Source organism: Coptis chinensis, chromosome 4 (genome assembly GCF_015680905.1).
Source record: "Coptis chinensis isolate HL-2020 chromosome 4, ASM1568090v1, whole genome shotgun sequence".
Classification (NCBI taxonomy): Eukaryota; Viridiplantae; Streptophyta; class Magnoliopsida; order Ranunculales; family Ranunculaceae; genus Coptis; species Coptis chinensis.
In genome coordinates this window covers 37,160,841-37,179,310 of record NC_141459.1, presented here as the reverse complement: position 1 = coordinate 37,179,310, position 18,470 = coordinate 37,160,841, and the positions used below count along the sequence as shown (strand labels likewise).

General features: G+C 35.1%; 2 protein-coding genes and 1 long non-coding RNA gene across 6 annotated transcripts; 2 read left to right on the top strand and 1 right to left on the bottom strand.

Moving 5' to 3' along the window:
* Window positions 1–341: 341 nt before the first annotated feature.
* LOC147503390 (uncharacterized) lies at window positions 342–4,531 on the top strand. Of its 3 annotated transcripts, none has more exons than XR_015220181.1 (6): window positions 342–514; window positions 2,262–2,330; window positions 2,432–2,500; window positions 2,613–2,764; window positions 3,045–3,228; window positions 4,210–4,531. It is a non-coding gene; the product is annotated as an uncharacterized LOC147503390 (long non-coding RNA). The 3 variants fall into 3 exon arrangements; XR_015220182.1 differs by lacking the exon at window positions 342–514 and adding an exon at window positions 837–871 and having other exon boundaries at window positions 2,262–2,297; XR_015220180.1 differs by lacking the exon at window positions 342–514 and adding an exon at window positions 837–871.
* A 4,257-nt stretch (window positions 4,532–8,788) lies between these two features.
* On the top strand, window positions 8,789–10,520 carry LOC147503389 (uncharacterized). The gene is made up of 3 exons (XM_086604817.1): window positions 8,789–9,047; window positions 9,255–9,464; window positions 9,949–10,520. Exons 1-3 carry the CDS (start codon window positions 8,789–8,791, stop codon window positions 10,317–10,319), a joined length of 840 nt encoding a protein of 279 aa, XP_086460943.1. The 3' UTR covers window positions 10,320–10,520.
* LOC147503388 (uncharacterized) lies at window positions 10,087–13,013 on the bottom strand. 2 transcript variants are annotated; one of them, XM_086608062.1, is made up of 2 exons: window positions 12,518–13,013; window positions 10,087–10,857 (listed from the first exon to the last, which is right to left on the bottom strand). In XM_086608062.1, the coding sequence occupies exons 1-2, from the start codon at window positions 12,994–12,996 to the stop codon at window positions 10,773–10,775; spliced, it is 564 nt and encodes a 187-aa protein (XP_086464188.1). In that variant the 5' UTR covers window positions 12,997–13,013; the 3' UTR covers window positions 10,087–10,772. The 2 variants fall into 2 exon arrangements, with proteins under 2 accessions (XP_086464188.1, XP_086464187.1); XM_086608061.1 differs by having other exon boundaries at window positions 10,087–10,832.
* Between the last annotated feature and the right edge of the window lie 5,457 nt (window positions 13,014–18,470).

Genomic DNA, 18,470 nt, shown 5'->3' with positions numbered 1-18,470 from the left:
GCTGTTTGAGGAAAAGACGACGTCGGTTGGCGCCTGATATGAGAATCAAGCCCAACCTTTCGAGCTTTATCCTGTTTTAAGTTACAATAGAGGTCCATTTAAAAACCCCACAAGTTGGGTTTTTGATAATTAAACAACTTTGTCTTCAATAACCCAAAACTTAAAACTAAACTAATACTAAAACTAATACTAAAACTAATACTAAACTAATACCACTACACCATTTTGGCTCAAAAACGACATCAGTCTCGGGGCAAAAACCACGGTTAATGGCCCTTGTTCTATAGTGAGTGTTTTTTGCCGTCATTGATGGACTCATTGGCCGTTGTATTCTGTTTGCTGCGAGTGGGCTTTCCCTGGGCTCATTCCCACCCTCATACCCAATGAAAAAGTACAACAAACAGAAAAATTTAGTTCTCAACGCCGCCACTGTTTCTCTCCGCCTCAACTCCACACCAAAGGCCACCACTATATCTCAACTCCACACCCAGGCCAGATTTACCACGTTTCTCAGGTACTCCCTCTATTTCCTTACCTCATCTATTTATCTATTCAGGGAGTTCGAGGGTATTAATCGATTATTCGTGTTTTTGTGTAAAATTTTCCTTTTGTTTCATCAATTTGAGTTTACAAAGTTCAACTTTACTGAACTTTGAGTTAAATTCAATTTCACGTTGTTTTTTTGTCAACTAATAGAGGTATGAATTATGATATGAGAAATTAGTAAGACAATCTTGTTTCTTCTTCACTTTTATTATTGTAGCTGAGGATTTAAAGGTCGAATTCAATGTTTGTGATGTTTTGGTTCTCCGGAATTTTGGTTCAAGATTGGAATTGGAGACAAGTTCCAATATCTCCCATCTTCTTCAAGGTTTGATTTTTTTTTCCTGAATTTTTCTCGTAAATTTAGCTTCAAAAGTCCAGTTTGAAATTTCGGTTTACTTGTTTGGTTAATTTATAGAAAAATTATAACCCTTTGTATTCTCTCAATCAGTAGCCAACACTTTGTTTATCTGATATTGCGAATTTAAGCTCAAAGTTAGATGGTTTAAATTTGAAAGTTTTGCTTGCTATTCGTATCTATGTAATAGAAGGTATTCAATGTTTTGCTTTCTTGTAATTGTGCATGTTTTTTGTATGGATATACCAGTTTCCAATTTAAACTATTAGTTATAATATCTTTTTCTGATTTTGGTTGAAATTTGAAAGTTCTAATCCGTATGTGATTAAAGTTATTTTTTCTTTTATATATTTGATTAAAAGTTATTCAATTAGTATATTCATTAGTAGTTAGAGAAGTTCTTTCATTTTTACGTTAAGGCTAGTAGCTTATATCCTTATGTTTTTTTTGTGAATATTACTTGGAACTTGAGTTTTTTGTAGAATTCGTGAAGGTTCCATGTATTGAGCGGCATAAGTATTAGTGCAATTTCTCATATTGAATAACTATTATTATCTAACTATATATTCATTTGAACATAATCTGATGAGAACTCAGTAACTTTGCTTTGAAGAAAAAGGGAGTTTGATTGCGCAGCTAGCTGCTGAAACAATTAACAAATGAGCTGGTGTCTTCAAGACCACTCTTATGGTTGCAGCTCATATTGGGTTTGTACGTGGAGAAATGATTTGGATAGGTATATAGTTAAGTAGTTGAAATGTATGTGTGAAAGATTTGGATGGGTTTTAAATGGTGGAATTGTGATTCAAATAGTGAAGGAAGGCGATAGTAACTGGCCAATAATTCCTTATCATATTGGGAGGCAGGAGCTTGACATTGTGATATGGAATGAGCACATCTCATTTACTACTTCAAAGGTTGGGTCACTTGTTGATGTGCAGAGTAGCGAAGATCCATATGGGCTTTGTATTTTCTAAAGGTTGGTGAAACACATAACTAACAGTTTAATACTAGTTTTGGTTTTTTTGGCTTGACATGGCATTGTTGTTGTACAAGAACATAAGGTGTGAGTAAGGGCCGTCTACATCTCTGCGTAGAAGTCAGAAGGATTTTGGCCATGACATTATAGGAAATTAAGAAGCACTTTCTTATCTTTGCACATCTAACACCTTATGATTTGTATTTATCGATTCCTTACTCCTTGCTTCATCAAATTTGAATAATGTTAAGCTTTAGTATTCTAAAGACGGTTGTAGTTGCACATTTAGCTTGTAATTCTCTAATGGAGCACTATTTCACTAATAATTAGTTTTTCATTTATGGTGTTTATCTCTAATCGTTTGTTTGCTATTATTTTCAGCTCATGTACACTTGTACAGATTCAGGACCTTGACAGGTAAACATAACCAGCTGATGGGTCCCAATCAATGTAAATCATTAGTTTTATTCTATTTTTTTTATTGAAAAATTAACAAAAGTTAGCCAAAGAGAGAGATGGGCGTCATTTTTTTTTTCTTGTTAATTATGTAGATTCCCATGGAGATCAGATCACTTGTTGTTAGATTTGAACCTCTAAGATCAGATGGCTCCCTTCATTTGGTAATAATATGGTGGACTTTTGAACCTCTGATTTTGTTCTTTCAATGTTTGTACATTCATTTATAAAAGTCTGACAGCACTTTGTACACTCTTCTATTCAATCTTTTGGCAGATGTATGCAGAGTTGCAGTATCTCTCACCTTTTTTACCTACACATGAAGCACACTTTCTTTGCTATCATAGGCCAAGAAACTCAGCCAAGAACTTGGACTTAAAACTCGTCAAGTTAAGTTCTGGTTCCAAAATCGACAAACTCGGATGAAGGTGGGTGTTCTTAGCTTTCATTTCTACTTTCTTTATTATGCACGTTTTCCAAGCAACAATAGTATCCATGCGTACCAAAAATAAACTTATGGACGGATAAGAATTGAGAAAAAGCTAAGCTCATTACCTTGGCTCAACTATTTGGTTGATTCTCATTAATGACCAATTCTTGTGCCTCTTCTTGTTTAACGATTACTTAATGTGATAACACAATATAAGCTTTGCTGTTACTTTAAATTTCACAACATTTTTTATCTTGTTATGTTTGATGTTTATTTAGGCATAACAAGATAGAAGCTAGAATGTGATACTCAAAGCCGAAAATGGGAACCTAAAAAATGAGGACTTTAGGCTACAAGCCGCGTTGAGGAGCATATCCTGTCCTAACTGTGGAGGTTCGATGTCATTCAATGTCATTCAATGAACAACATCTTTGGTTTGAAAATGTCTGACTCAAAGAAGAGGTATTATTTATTCCTTTGCTCAATATTTCTGTTGATAAATATATTGCTAGCTAGGCGATTCAAGTGACAATGAATGGTAAGTACATTTTAGTCTTATTGCACCACACTTTGGCTTTGTTCTGGGCTCAAAATTGTTAATTCTGAGAAAGAATTTGGAAGGTGAAACGCTTTAGTATGGAAAGGTTTAGTTTAGTTACTCTTGCTGATGCATTCTTAGATGTTGTAAGTTCTCAATCTCAAAGAAATGTACATTTAAAGTTGTATAATACGTGATACTTTCTAGATAGATTGTTAAGTTCATAGTCTTTAGTGTTGAACAAATTTCACACTAAAAGTAAGTTGCCTTTTTTTTGTAATCTTTTTGTTTTATGTCATATTCTTTCTTGTTCGATTTTGTTGGATTAAATATGTCTACTATATATGAAGAGCAACATGATGTTATATCCAAAGTAGGATCCTAGTTACTGACTCCAATAGTTGAAATTCAGTCTACCTATGTCTTGCATGGCCTATGATTAGACATGTACTTCTATTTTCAGAACAAATGGATGGATCTTTTCCCTTCCATTATCTCATTAGCAAAGACTGTTCAGACTATAACATCTAGCATATCATGTCATCCAGGTGGTGGTGTGTTCATTGCGTTGATCCAAGGAAACCATGGGGGTAGGTGCTAGCTCATGCTCCCACAATTAGGTTAATGCTTAGAAAGGGCAAGGGTGAACAACGTATTTGCAAGGTGTTCGACTCTCCAAATCTGCCCCCGAGTCGAAGCTATATCCTCAGACCTGCATCATCATATGCTTACCATCATGACCAGACCAACATGAACACCAAGTGAAACTATTAATTGAAATCATAGTACTCGGTGGCGTCCATGGCTGTGGTGATCCTCTCTCCTTGTTATTTGAGTATTTGAAGGCTTTATATTAAATGTTACTTTGCTGAAATTGGAGTTAGATAGTTTGTTATATGTATCAGACGGGAGTTCTCTTGCTGGGTTCCCTCGAGTCCATCTCTATATCATGTGAGTCGCAAAATGTTTGTTGTAGAGTTCTTGCGTTTTGGAAGACTGCTTGGTGATTGTGAGGGTTATTGCAAAATGCATACTACAACATGGTGGACGAGATTCAAGACCTTGGTGACGTTGAAGCGGGTGGTATCATTCGATGGTGAAAAGTTTATACTCATGTAATTTAAATTTATTTGTTGTATGAAAGACACTTGTATATACAAATGTTTTACTTGAGTTTGACTTTGGTGAAAGTCGAAGTATTAAATGAATCTTTTGTGCTTTTGTTCAGTACTTGTGTTCCATTTTAATTTTATACAGTTACAATGCACAGTTCATATTATGGTTAAAATGACTATCAGGTGGGTACGAGGTACTAAAATGAGCACCAAAAAACATATATGATTATTAATAAACAACGGCCATAGGATGTCGTTAATGTACATTTTAAGATGGGACGAACTTATAGAAAACAAGTGTCAATAGCCGTTGTTTAAAAAACAAGTGTTAAAAGCCGTCGTTGTATTATTGGATAAACAACGTTTTTCAAAACCACACCATTTTATGGACGGCCCTAACAACGGATTAAGGCACACGTTTTTGTCCTAAAACGACAGATAAGGGCCATCGTTTATTGACTGATTTTTCGTAGTGTACTAAACTAATCTAATAGATTAACTAGTTTAGATTGATAATCTTGATTAAATAGAGTTATTTAGACTTAGAGTGTTGATTACTAAGTTGATTTAAAGTGTGTGAGCTATGATTCACAACTTGCCTCAAACACTTGAACTTCCCAAGGTAATGAAAACTCTAATCTCTTGGTAAGTATACAACTTCAACCAAGTTCAACTCATTTTCATCCACAAAAATCAATCAAAACCTATTTTTCCTAATTTTTTTTTTTTTTTTTTTTTATTACAAATATACCTCACACTTTTGGGTTATATACCCCTAATTTTGCCTTTTACAGATTTGCTCTTCTCCATTACAAATTAGATACCTCACACTTCACTTTTGCTTTTGCTTTTGTTTTTTTATTTCTTTTTGACCAAAGTAGGTTTTAGGAGAATGACATATTTTGAAATAAGGGCCTCCATCTCTAGTCTTCTGAGTTGAGGGCTTTAACTTTTGACATTGACCTTTGACTTTGACCGTTAAATTTGACTTTTTCAGTACTTATCTATAGCAGTTTCTGGTTTTCATAATAAGCGTGATTAAGGCTCCTTTAGGTGCTAAAAAGCAACTTTTATTATAAGTGGTCTGAAATTCTCTGTAACTTGAAAAAGACATTAAAAGCTATGAGTTGTCTTTTCATTAAGCGTAAGAAGGGCTGTAATGCAGTAATATAAGGGTAATAAAATACACATTTGGGAGCTGATCAGTATGTATGCAATATTCTAACCAACATTCATATTTTGGACGACAAATATCTAGGGAAGAACATCATGTCAACCTCTTATGTAAGGCATAAGGCATGTAACATCACAAAGTCCTTAAGAAATAATGATACAAAGTTACAAACAATGTGTCTAAAACAAGGAAAACGAACCTCTGCAGGCATGAACTATCACTTAACCTCGCAAGTTTCTGCGAGTCATAACCTTCATGTCTTTCATTATGTATTAATTGGACCAACCCTTCAAAACCAGTAAAAAAACATATACTTAAAAACCAGAAAATGAAAATGTTGCTTAAATTCAAAGAAGAAGATGTCATTGTTATTTACATGCATGGTGCAGAATCCCAATGCCTTCTTGAGAACTTTAGGCGCAAAACTTCCAATGTACTTCCAAACCAACAAGGCGCGAGTACCACTAAATTCTCTGATCGAGGCAAAAAAAATAGGAGTAGCAAAGTTACAAAATCAGATGTTTTATTATATTCCCTCATTGCATTCCGACTTTACAAAAGTTGCCAACATACTGGTTAAGTCGAGAAATGCCTCAACATCAGCCACCTTGTTCTCTAGGCATTTGAACTATACACCAACAACAAAATTCAACATATTAGCAAAAAAAAAAAAAAAAATGACATAAGGACGTCACCCCCCATCAAACAGAGCCACACTCTTACTTTTCTCTTTTTTTTTTACAAACATTTTCTTGTAGGATGAGAGTCATTTGTGATTTCCAAATCCTCTAACTTACAGATTCATCAAAATGATGTTCTAAATCAGATTTACCTCGCACTTGATGTAGAAGACAAAATTCCATTGTAAATGAACAACACCAATATGATTAAACCTTGCCTCTGTTGTGCAAAAATCCAGATCAAGTGAAGCCCGAAACTGACATGAAACCCTCAAATCAATTAATTGCAAAACCCAAAATCAATTTATGAGAATCGTCAACTAATAAAAAAAAAAAAACAAATTGAATGACCCTTGTTTGTAATTTTCAGATAAATTAAAGGATTTGAAATTAGGGGTTTTAAAATTAGAGACTGTAAAATTAGAGAAAATTATTCTAGGGCTTCAAAATTCAGATCAACATGTGGATATGGGATAAATAAATGAGAGACGAGAGAGAGAGAGGTATGGGCATATGATATCGAACACTTTTGTGGATGTGAGTGTGACTCCTCGTGAATGGAGAAGAAGATGAAGAACACTTTTGGAGGGGGTTGGAAGTTGACGAAAGAGAAGAGATCGATAAAACTTTGTTACAAATTTACGAGAGCTGCCATTTGAAGTTGTGTGACCTAACACGTGTCTTAGTTCTGACGCCAACTAGTCGTCGGTATGTTGTAGAATAAATGCCAGAATTAAATCATGTAAATTTATGTATTTTTCTGACAGTAATCATCAATTTCTGACACCAACACACCGTCACAAAATTTCTGACGCCAATATGTTGTCACAATTCGAAAATAGTCATAAATATGTTGTTATGGTGTAGTAGTACCATGTACGTCGAATTGCCAACCAAAGCCCGGAATTAGTCTAGGTGCGCGGAAGCTGGCCCAGACACCCAGTTAGCAAAAGAAAAAAAGACAAGTGTACAAGCTTCAACTCCACGAGGTATGTATGGCAAAGGATTACAGATGGAGACGGTTGAACAACTACGGAAAATACTTGCTAGTAGAGTGGAAGGCCTTTGTTTCTTCATTTCAAAGGCTAATTAACAAACGTGTAAGCTTGTGGAACATCATATCAGCAAATGGTACTGCTTTGTGATGGAGGATTTTGAATAAAGAAGATAGTGAGTAGGCAACCAACCAAGCAACAGTCACCCAATCCTCTAACTTCCCAACTTCTAAGACAACAATAAGGCTAATATGGATACATGACCACCCCCGTTGCCTTACAAAACTACAGAACTACCACCTACTACTAAGGGCTTCAATTACTCCAACATTATGTTTTTACGATCAATAACTATTTAATTAACTAAGCGCAATTTACTCTTTATTTATTTAGACTGTTTAGAGTCTTAGATCTTCTACATCAGTTAAGAGGGTTTGAACTCTTCACGTCAAAGAGTGTGAAATCTTGTGCCACCTTAATACATGGGACGTTGCTGATTTTTTGGACACATTTTAAACATACTCACACACTGCTCAGTATGGGTAATCTACCAATATACAGATTTATTATCGTCATAAAACATACATGTCAGGTTATTACTACTTCCAAAAAAAGGGTATTTATTTGACTATTCTAGAAGATGTAAAGGTAACTCTGTATTTTCACAAGAAAAGTACAATCCTATTATATGAAAATTCATGTTTCACTAGAACTACATACGACATACATAACAATATATTTCATTACAATCTTTTTGATAAAAGGCATGGCCTGCTGGTGTCCTAATTAAGCATATGGTTGTATAAAGAAGGGAATGGCCTTAAAATACAGAGGCACTGCACCCTCAAGGAATGATAATAGATAGTGTAATTTGATTATTGAATTGTTGCTCACCTCAATATAAAGGCAGAGTTTTGAGCTCAAAAATTGTACTTGGATAAATATTTAGAATTGCAGGATAAAATATGTCTGTGTTTAGTGAAGTGGCATGTAGGCAACTCATATATATAAATAAGCAGACTTTCTTTTAAACGGACAACGGATATATATGGCATATACGGCATATAGTGTCTTGAACAGTTTATATAGTGTTTTGTGCAACTTACATAATGGCTTCCGTTAAACAAGTTAATAACTATAAATTAAAAAATTGTTCAAGACACTATATAATTAAGTTGCCCACAAACATGTTTGTTTAAGAGAAAGTTTGATTATATAAGTAATTAGTTGCCCCGATAATTCATTGAGAATGTATGCTCAAGTCTCAAAGTAATTAATTAACATAATTCTTATAAATATACAAATAATATTTCTAAGCAAACATATTTACCAAATCAAAGTGCACAACAGTAGATGGTCAATTTAATAAATTAGAATGGCCTTCCAAGTCAAAACTTGGAGATGTAATATGTTCGAGTTGTAATTTGGTGAGAAATGGATGGCATTTTTCTGATACACTATCTTATAAAACCGAGTCCATAACCTCCCTACTGTCTTTACATTCCATTAGGGAATACATAATGCAAAGCACAGAAACTACAAACAAAAAGAATATGAGCGGATTTCATGGTTACTTGGCTCTCATGCTATTCTTGTTCTTTATGGTTACATCCTCAGTGACCGGGAATCCATTAGCCGAATTATCAACACGGTCAGAACTTGTGGAACTGGCAGGTTATGGTGAGGAGAAACTTTCTTCTGTCATAGTAACCGGCACAGTTGGTTGTGAGGCTTGTCTGGATAATAGAGAGGCTGAAACTTATGCATGGCCGGTCACAGGTACATAATTTCAATACTTCTGTGCTTCATATATATGTTTTTTATGTTTTAATACTTGCTCCGACGGTATGAAGAACAAGTTTGAAAGATCAGAAAAACTTTCTTATTTAAAAAAATAAAATAAATCAGACTAAAAATTAAATTTGTAGAATGAAATGGCTTCCAACATTTTCTTTATTATAAATATTGTATCTATATATATTCCAGGAATCCGGCCACTTGAATCGGAAGATAGAATAGGTTGGCAGGTAACATCAATAAAAGAGATTTTGGAACTGCATCACCACCTAACATATATTCTTGGTGATGGCTGTCAAACTAATAAAATTTCAGCTCCAGCTACCAGATATGTTCTTCTATCGAAATTAACGTTTTACAGTTCTTTTGGTTTGTTCTGTTTTCCTCTCAAATATCAATAATTTTCAAAGACTGATAGTTAATTTAGGCCACAATGTTTTTTGCTGTAATACCTCGATCTAAAGATCAGTATTATATTACATGCATGGTCACCTATGATGGAACATGGTCATTCTTGATTATTCTTAAAATAAGTATTTTTTATGCCCAGAGAGATTTCGTTCATCAATCTGTCCGCCGTCACTTGTCCCTTGAAAACTTCTGCATGTAAATGAAAACTACGAGTTTAATTAAGCTTGTATCAGTAATAATTAAATTAAGTTGTGCCAGTTCTTGCAGTTTCGTAAAATTTATTTATATAGCTGCAGCAAAGCCAATATAACTCGTCATATGAGCAATTTACCCAGACTAATGTTGGATCGGACACTTATTTGGGATAATTATTCCAACTAAAGTATATTCTAACGTGCAGTCACATTTCTGCTATACTTCAAATACTTGATCGTGCAGAATGTATGATATGGTGTTTGAAATCATTCTGTAGGTGCCTTGGTAGCCATTTCATGCAAGAGTGGTCGGAGAAAGATGAAGGTGAACGATTGGGCACAAGAAATAACGAACGAGTATGGAGATTTCTTGATCGATCTACCTTCCCATCTGCATGCAATCCCATACTTGGAGAGGGCATGTGTTGTTAAAGTTCTTCGAGTTCCAAAGAACTCACCCTGTAAAAGGATCCGTGTTAGACAATCCAATAAAATCGAACTGTCATCAGTTGGAAACAACATCCGCACCTACACGGCTGGAAGTATAAGATTACATCAAACATCTAAGCTCTCAAGGAATTGCCTAAAGAAACAAATCATGGTGAAGCTACCACGCGGTCGTGACACTAAATTGATTAGCATGAATTGATTACCAAGTTTCAATTGGATCTCACTGCAGTTCTTACGGGCTTGCATAGAGCAAACAAAAAACATTGTAAATAGAGAGTCGATCAGAGAGGAAAAGAAAAATATATATACACATGCATACTGTAAATATATATATGAATCCTTTTGCATAAGGGACCGCTACCACAGCTTTTTGTTTTCCTTAATGCGAATGAAATATGGACATCTTTGTGTACATATCACTTTCTAAGTTTTTTTTTTGCTAAAGGATAATTGATTAATAAAAGAATTGGAAAAGTTACAAAAGTCAAGTTTCTATGTCACAAATCTGAAGTACGTGGTGTTTGGATTTTCAATCCTATGCAAGAGATCAGGTTTCTCATTCCACCATGTTTTAGTGTTCTTTGCTAAAGTTGCTCCAAACTTAGATAGGCAATCTGCTCCAAAGTTAACCTCACGCCAGGTGGAAGTGATGTTAATCCATACTGCTCGCTTCTTGAGATCGTCCCATTCGTCCTTGAGCTTCCAGTGTACCCTGCCAAATTGGAATGCAAGAGCAACTGAAGATGAATCAGTTTCCACCCATATGCTTGTCCTATATCACTTTCTAAGACGAACCTAGCTACATAATGAAATGAGGGATGATTCTTTGTGGAGATGGTCTCCTCACCATGACCATCATGTCATTTGAATATGTTATATATGCCCACTTGGTCAAGACTCAAGCTAGAGAGGGTGAAAATATAGATAAAACATTAGACTGGTGCAATGCAGTCACAACAGATCGATCTAGAGCATGCTCTCTTCATCCTATTTTTGTGCACAACAGGTTGTAAGTTAGTTTCTACATTCTACCCCTTGGCTTGAGCAAAGCCCCTCTTATAACTTCTGACATAGTATCTCGGAATAGTAGATCAGTATCTCGCCTAGGACTTTTAGAGACAGAGCCATCACACTAATGACCCCTTCATCAAGAGTTGTCAAGACAACTGATTAACAATTTAACATATAGAGTTTTCAATAAATTATATTCTTTAGAGTGTTCATACAAGTTCCTCATCACTCATCAATTCAAACATTACCAGGTTGCCTGTAAATCGTGATTGGTACAGAAGTATTGCCTGGAAATTACTTCCTGAAAAAGCACAATGGCTTAAGACTTTGATAATTGAAATGTTAAAATTCCTTCAACCACTCCAATCTCCATGCCTTTCGGATTCACATGCTTGCTTGGCTGTATTCTTTGACAGAGGGTTTCGAAGCATCCAGTATCCACCCCAGTAAAAATGATCTAGATTCTCATTGATACGGACTGGAAATAAGTTTGTTTCTATCCCTAAGTATAATACAATTTTGGGACCATCTATCAGGCAAGCACTTCCGCTAATTTTTAGTAGTTTGCCATGTGCTTCGTTTTCAGAAAGCAAAGAAGATGCTTTCTCCAATAATTTTAAGAGACGAACGTGAATTTTGACAAACCCAAGTTAGTCAAAAGTTGAGAAAAATCTTGATGAATCAGCTTGCAGCTACATCTTGAATTAACACAAGATATTTAACAAAATTTATACAACATAAAAGGTTATTGAAAAGGATGATTAACAATTAGCATTCTATAAATCTGTGATAAATGGTCCCAAGTTCTTAAAGTTGTGCCCAATAGACATACAAGCTGTAATAATTGGTAAAGTGCTGCAAAACTTAGTTCCAATTTGCTCTAGGTCAGAAAAGTTCTACTGAGACGACAAGCTTCAGAATAGGTGTACATGAAGGGACCCCTGTTAATCCAACTGATTTGTAGACTATAGAAATGGATTTCCTTATTTTCCACCTCCCAAACAAAGAAAAGAAAGAAATACAAAATTTGAAAGTGCTGGAGGATTGAATATAGCAACCAACCAGACATACTATGAGCTGGAATTGGATTCAGGTGAATCCTTAAAATCTGCCAATTCCATTCTTTCCAACCTATTTTACAATTCCAGTTTCCAAACACCATAGAGATAACATGAACTAAGAATGCAGTTATGTAAATATCATGAAACACAACTGTAATATTGCAAACCAAGAGATAGAGTTGGACACAGGTGAACAAAATTTAGCCTAAAAAGCAAGAGATATTTCTACCCTTAGCAAAATGCACAAGATAATGCAGATATGAAAGTAAATAAAACAAAAATTAAGCAAACAAACATAGAAAAAAGAAGAAGATATTACTCTTACCTCTCCAACTGAACGACATTACCGATTATAGGCGAAACAAGCGTGCCTATGTGAACAAATGGTTGAACTGACTTTGACATGCCATGAATCCCAAGTTCCCTACCATCTTCATAACCAGTAGGGTCACAACAAACCACATCACGATAGTTAATTGAGAACAGAAACTCACCATTATTCAAGAAGTACAACAGGCTCAACGACACAACATCAAATATTTGTAACGCAAACGCATGTAGCCAACTCGCAGTTTCCCCACAACGTATCCATACATCAGCAAATTCATGAGAAGAATAATCAACCACAGCTAGACATTGTCCCAAAACACCAATCTCAATGAAATCATCCCACAATGGAACCAACTCTGGTATTAATGGATCAAACTCCATCTTCTCATCCCCAAAGCGGAAAGAACCAATACCAATTTTATCTGAATCATCAGTAGAGTTAGCAATCCAATATATAGTTCCATCCAAATACATGTTAGAATAGTTGTATGAACACAAAGAACTAAAGTAGAAACGTATGAAGAACGATCAATAAAGAAACAAAGGGATGCAATAGCGGGAATAACCAAGGCGGATTAGTCAGTCCTTAAGGAAAGATTTCGCCCTTCCAATGGTGCGTAAAGGCAAGCAGCATGCGTCTTCCTCCACAGGATTCAATGGTTAATGTTGACGACTTTGCACTAGAACGGACTACCCTCTAGAATGCAAGAATATAACTCTCTCGGGCGGCCGACAAAGGAGAAAGAAGAAGAAGAAAAGAACTGGTTTGAGTTTCGTTTCTCACGAGTTGAGTTTCGATCAAGTCTATTCTCTCTATGGACTCTGGTCCTATTTATAGAGGTTAGGAGAAAGAGAGACCAACTCCTAATAGAACCTTTGAAACTTCTTTGCTTTCAAGAAAAAGGCAAAACAAGTTTAGGCTATTGGTCTAACCACTACCCACAACAGTAAGCCCAAGCCCAAGCCCGAACCCTACCCGATGTGGTGGATAACCAATGTGGGACTATCTACTATGCACTAAAGTGGCGAGAATACCATTTGTTCATCTCCTCCACTTTGCACACACACACTAGTATTTAGAAATACACAAGAGATTCCAACAATCCCCCACTATTTCAAAATACTAATAGTCTCCCACTATTTTGGAATAGGATATTACAAAAGAAATGAGTTAACGAAATGCCGAGAGAATCGAAAAAATAATGCATAAAGATCTTGGTGCTTTACTGGGCTTGAACCGGTCATAGGGTAACATGTCTTATAATACGTGAAAGTGGTGGATTAAAAATCTTTGAACCAACATTCCCTTGTAGTAAAATAGAGGACATGTACCCACATTGCTCTTTCATTATATATACCGTTTTCAGCGGTGTTATGCTTTTTGGCTTTTTCATACATTTCGTGTTATGTGAATGCTCTAGAGTACTTGCACGAATACTCATAAGAACCGACCCAAATCTACATTCACGTAGGTGGATATCCATCAAGTGTACATAGCAGTTAAAATACACTATCTCATAAAAATAATGGACTATGGATTCCATTAAGAGTAAAATAACTCATCCTTTTCTCATTGCTATTCAAGTTATACAAAGTATACAATAATGCTATCTAGTCATAGGGTGGGACGCCTCAAAGAAAGACAATAGCATACCCGAGCAACGAGGTGACTTGTTTTTCCTTTGAACCTACTTCATGGGATCTCCAATCGATAGGTGGGGTTGCGTCGGTGTAAGCCCTCTATCTAAAGCAAAAGTCCCATCCCCTCGACGTATAACCACTTGCCTCCAAAGAAGTGGTGAGTTAGACATGTGGCCAAACTAAGTCCAACCTAACATAATCTCTAGCATTTTGCTTGATTAAGTTATATCTCAACTTACATGTATTCTTTTCCCATTGCACATAAGATAACATGTCTTAGCTATTGCAATGAGACGGTTGCAAAGCATATACACATTGTTTAGAGCCAATGGGAAGATTTGCCAAGAGGTTGCTAACCCACCGGCATCATCACATGCCTTTTCTAAGGCGATTAGCTTGGATGATATCCAAGACACTCAATTTCCACTAAAGGTAAACACATAAACATTCTTTGGATCCGGTTTATAACATATTACCCTTCTAACAATGATGGAAATCTACTAAATATCATCCATAATCAATGGCTCTGCTATAGTACTTGGATAATCGACAATATACATCAAAGTTCCTTATAAGGACACAATGGGTTATCACCAAGATGCCATTAATGTAGGCAATGTCATGTCTCACATACATTATCCATCAAGTACAATTGGCTACCAATGATATTGACATATTTAGTATGAGAAAACACAAGGAGATTATTTTTCATAAGATGGATATTTGCCACAAAATGTGTTAACACATGCTTACTATCATAATACCCATACTTTTCAATGAAAAATATTTCTACTAAGTGCTATAACAATATAATGAGACCAACATAAGTTTTAATTCCTATATTCACGGTCATTCAATTCTCAGTAGTGCCGAAATTCCCCTATACCATCCGCCGGTCCGGTTTAAGGTGTGTGGCCTTCAACCATATTCAAACGTCAACATCTTGACAACCTGAATATAGCGATTCTGAGAAATGAGTTTAACAACATAATAAAATATCATTTTCAATGACGGTTTATGGCGTGTTTCAAATAGGATTTTCTCTGTCTCATACACATTCTCAATGCTAGCACTCATGATATTAAATCATCTAAACAAAGAGAGATTAACACATATGTCTTGCTTTGCTCTAAAGAAAGTACATTTTTTTTTTTATCAACAACGGTACTTTGACATCCATATGACACTAATATGTTGTTGAATTGCTCATGCCATTTATAGGCTTGAATCAACTCATACAAAGATTTAACTAAATTGTATACCTTCCCATTTCATCACGGTACTACTTGGTATTGTAGTTCCAAGACAACTACTCAACTAGAGTCTTTAGAATTCTCGTAGAAGAAATTCTAGTTATATGAGCAAGGTTTCAAAATAGTATAAATTTTGTCTCTCGATTGAAACCCCTTGGCTATTATTATTAACATTGTATTTTGCAATACAACTATCACGTTTTAGTTTTCTCTTGAAGATCCAATTCAACCTATAGATCCCCAATAAATCAAGAGTCGGTTTAGAGGAGTTGTATCCTTCAAAAAAGACACTTCTCATAGACAGACAACTTCCTTATAGGTTAATGAATCTTCCTTAAGAAACATATAAACATCATCACCGTTAATGGTGGAAATACTCATTGATAGTCTTCCAAATTTCTTGTGCAGAAATAATGGGATTATCTTATGTAGTTCATTATGAACATTCAACCACTCTATGCCAATTTCAGAAAGCACAACCTCAAATAAAATTAGCATATAAGACATTCAATAATAGTGTGGTATCTACAAAATTGTTATCACTCATGACAACTGAAAACAAATATCACTATTATGAGTTTCACCAATGAACATCTACTTGATAATTCTAGGTCTCAAAAAAAATATATATATATATTTCTTTTAGATTCATTCACAATAGCCTTGGCAAGACACCCCCCACATTTTGAAACATTTTTGGATAGGCCCAAGACCTTTCCATACTTTGTAGTTCAAGTGTCTTTCCAATTATCTTGTGAGATGAACTATGGTAAAACAGTGTCATGCATATGGGTCACTACCCCCACAGTTCAATGGTTACTCAACCTAATCAAACTTACATGCAAAACACATTATCTTTGCTACAAACACTAAAAAAAGAAACAACAACAATAAAATGCACTCTTATGACAAGAATATACTTTACTCAAGTCTATGATTCTAGATCATATTAAACATAGTCATATTATGTTCATGCTATCTATATGAAAGGAAATCCACAAGTGATTCAAATGAATTTTAAAGAATTTAGATGAAAAGGGTTTTACCCAAGATAATATCATTATCATCCTTCTTTTCATCATTCAACATTCCAACTGTCATAGGGAGACAATCCACGCACTTGTACATCACCTTGGCTATTTATCAATAGTCATAGGAGGATAATGCCTAATAAGACAATCTACAAGCGTTACATCTCCTTGTCTAAAATAGTCACTGGAGGATATTGTCTAAGAAGACAAACCATTACTTTACATCTCCTTGACTAAATTAGGTTTAAGAGGATATTGATTGTTTCCTATATTGTTTCCTCTCGTAGACAACGATGCTCATTACTTAATAATATATGACATGGTTAAACTTCATGTCAATGTTAAATAATGCATTCATGCCAAACATGGTAAATATCATATCATAGGTTAAGGAAAAGTAAACTTTAACTGTACCCCTCACAACAAAAAGTATACGATATTTAAGCAAATCTAGCCACTAAATATGCAAAACAACTGAGGACTCCACCTCCTCTTTTTATATGAGCTCAAGTAAGATAGAATACCCTATCAACAAGACCTCAAGTACTACCACAACATCTAATGGCTTAATCCATTAATGTCTTCAACTAGAAAAATTTACCAATAAACTATTATCAAGTTTAAAGTAAATCCACGATGATTAATATCCAAAACTAGCATGCTACACAACTTTAACATATGCTATATTAGATATAAGCTACAAGTTACTTCATCTAACATGTATTTTCACAACAGTACAATTATAACCATCGTCTAACAACACGTTCACTCAATAAAGATAAGTAATTATGCATTGAATACATTATAATTACTATCCAAGATTTGAGTGTGGTTGATATTAACTATCTTAAGGTCTCTCTTAGACCATCTACATACATCTACATATGTACAAAGAAAATTAATATCAAACTACTTCTAGTTAAACCAATTAATTCCTCAGTGATATACACGTATAATTTGTTGACTAGGTTATTAAAGAAGTTTAAGCTTAGGGATTTCCTTCCTAAGAAAAACTAGCATGCAACTCAAGGCAAGAATATCACCATATAATTAAACCAAAAGAATTGCAAAGAGTGAAAGAATACGATACCTAACCGATTGAAAAACCGGATTACCATATTTTCCTCCTTCTAGAAAAAACAGTTCAAAAGAACTGTAATTCTGAACCAGCTCATGAAGAATTGGGTATCAAGCCTTATACCACTGGAAAGCTCTTTGAATCAGCTATCCAACACAAGAAGTGGATTGCAAAACCGAGCTCTGAGCTGAAAGTTATAGCAGTTTCGTGAAGAAAGTGGCGCAGCTGTCAAAAAGACGAACTTTGATGTTTTTCTTGATAGAAATCTCATATTTGACTCCCACAAACGTAGGAGAAAAGTCTACAACCATATAGGGTTTAATAAACCACAAAAGATCAATAAATATTCAATCTTTAATTGGTTTCCCTACCAAAAACGAAATTATTAGAAAATTTCTAAACTCATAACCCAATAACACAAACAATAACTCAAAGTAAAAGACTTATCTTTTGATTGTCGTATTAAAGCACTCTCCTTTGTTCTACTACAAAAATCTTTCCTTAAGATTGTTAGAATAGTTGTATGAACACAGCAACTAAAGTAGAACAGAAGGAACAGTAGCAATAAAGAAACAAGGACAACAATAACTGGGAATAACCAAGGCGCGGATTAGGCTGTCCTTAAGGAAAGATTTCGCCCCTTCCAATGGTGCAGAAAGGCAACAGTGGCGTCTTCCTCACAGGATTCAATGGTTAACAGCAGCCTGACTTTGCACTAGAACAGACTACCCTCTAGAACGACAATATAACTCTCTCGGCGGCCGGAAGAAGAGAAGAAGAAAAGAACTGGTTTGAGTTTCTGTTTCTCTGAGTTGAGTTTCTGATCAAGTCTATTCTCTCTATGGACTCACAGTCCTATTTATAGAGGTTAGGAGAAAGAGAGACCAACTCCTAATAGAACACTGAAACTTGCTGCTCAAGAAAAAGGCAAAACAAGTTTAGGCT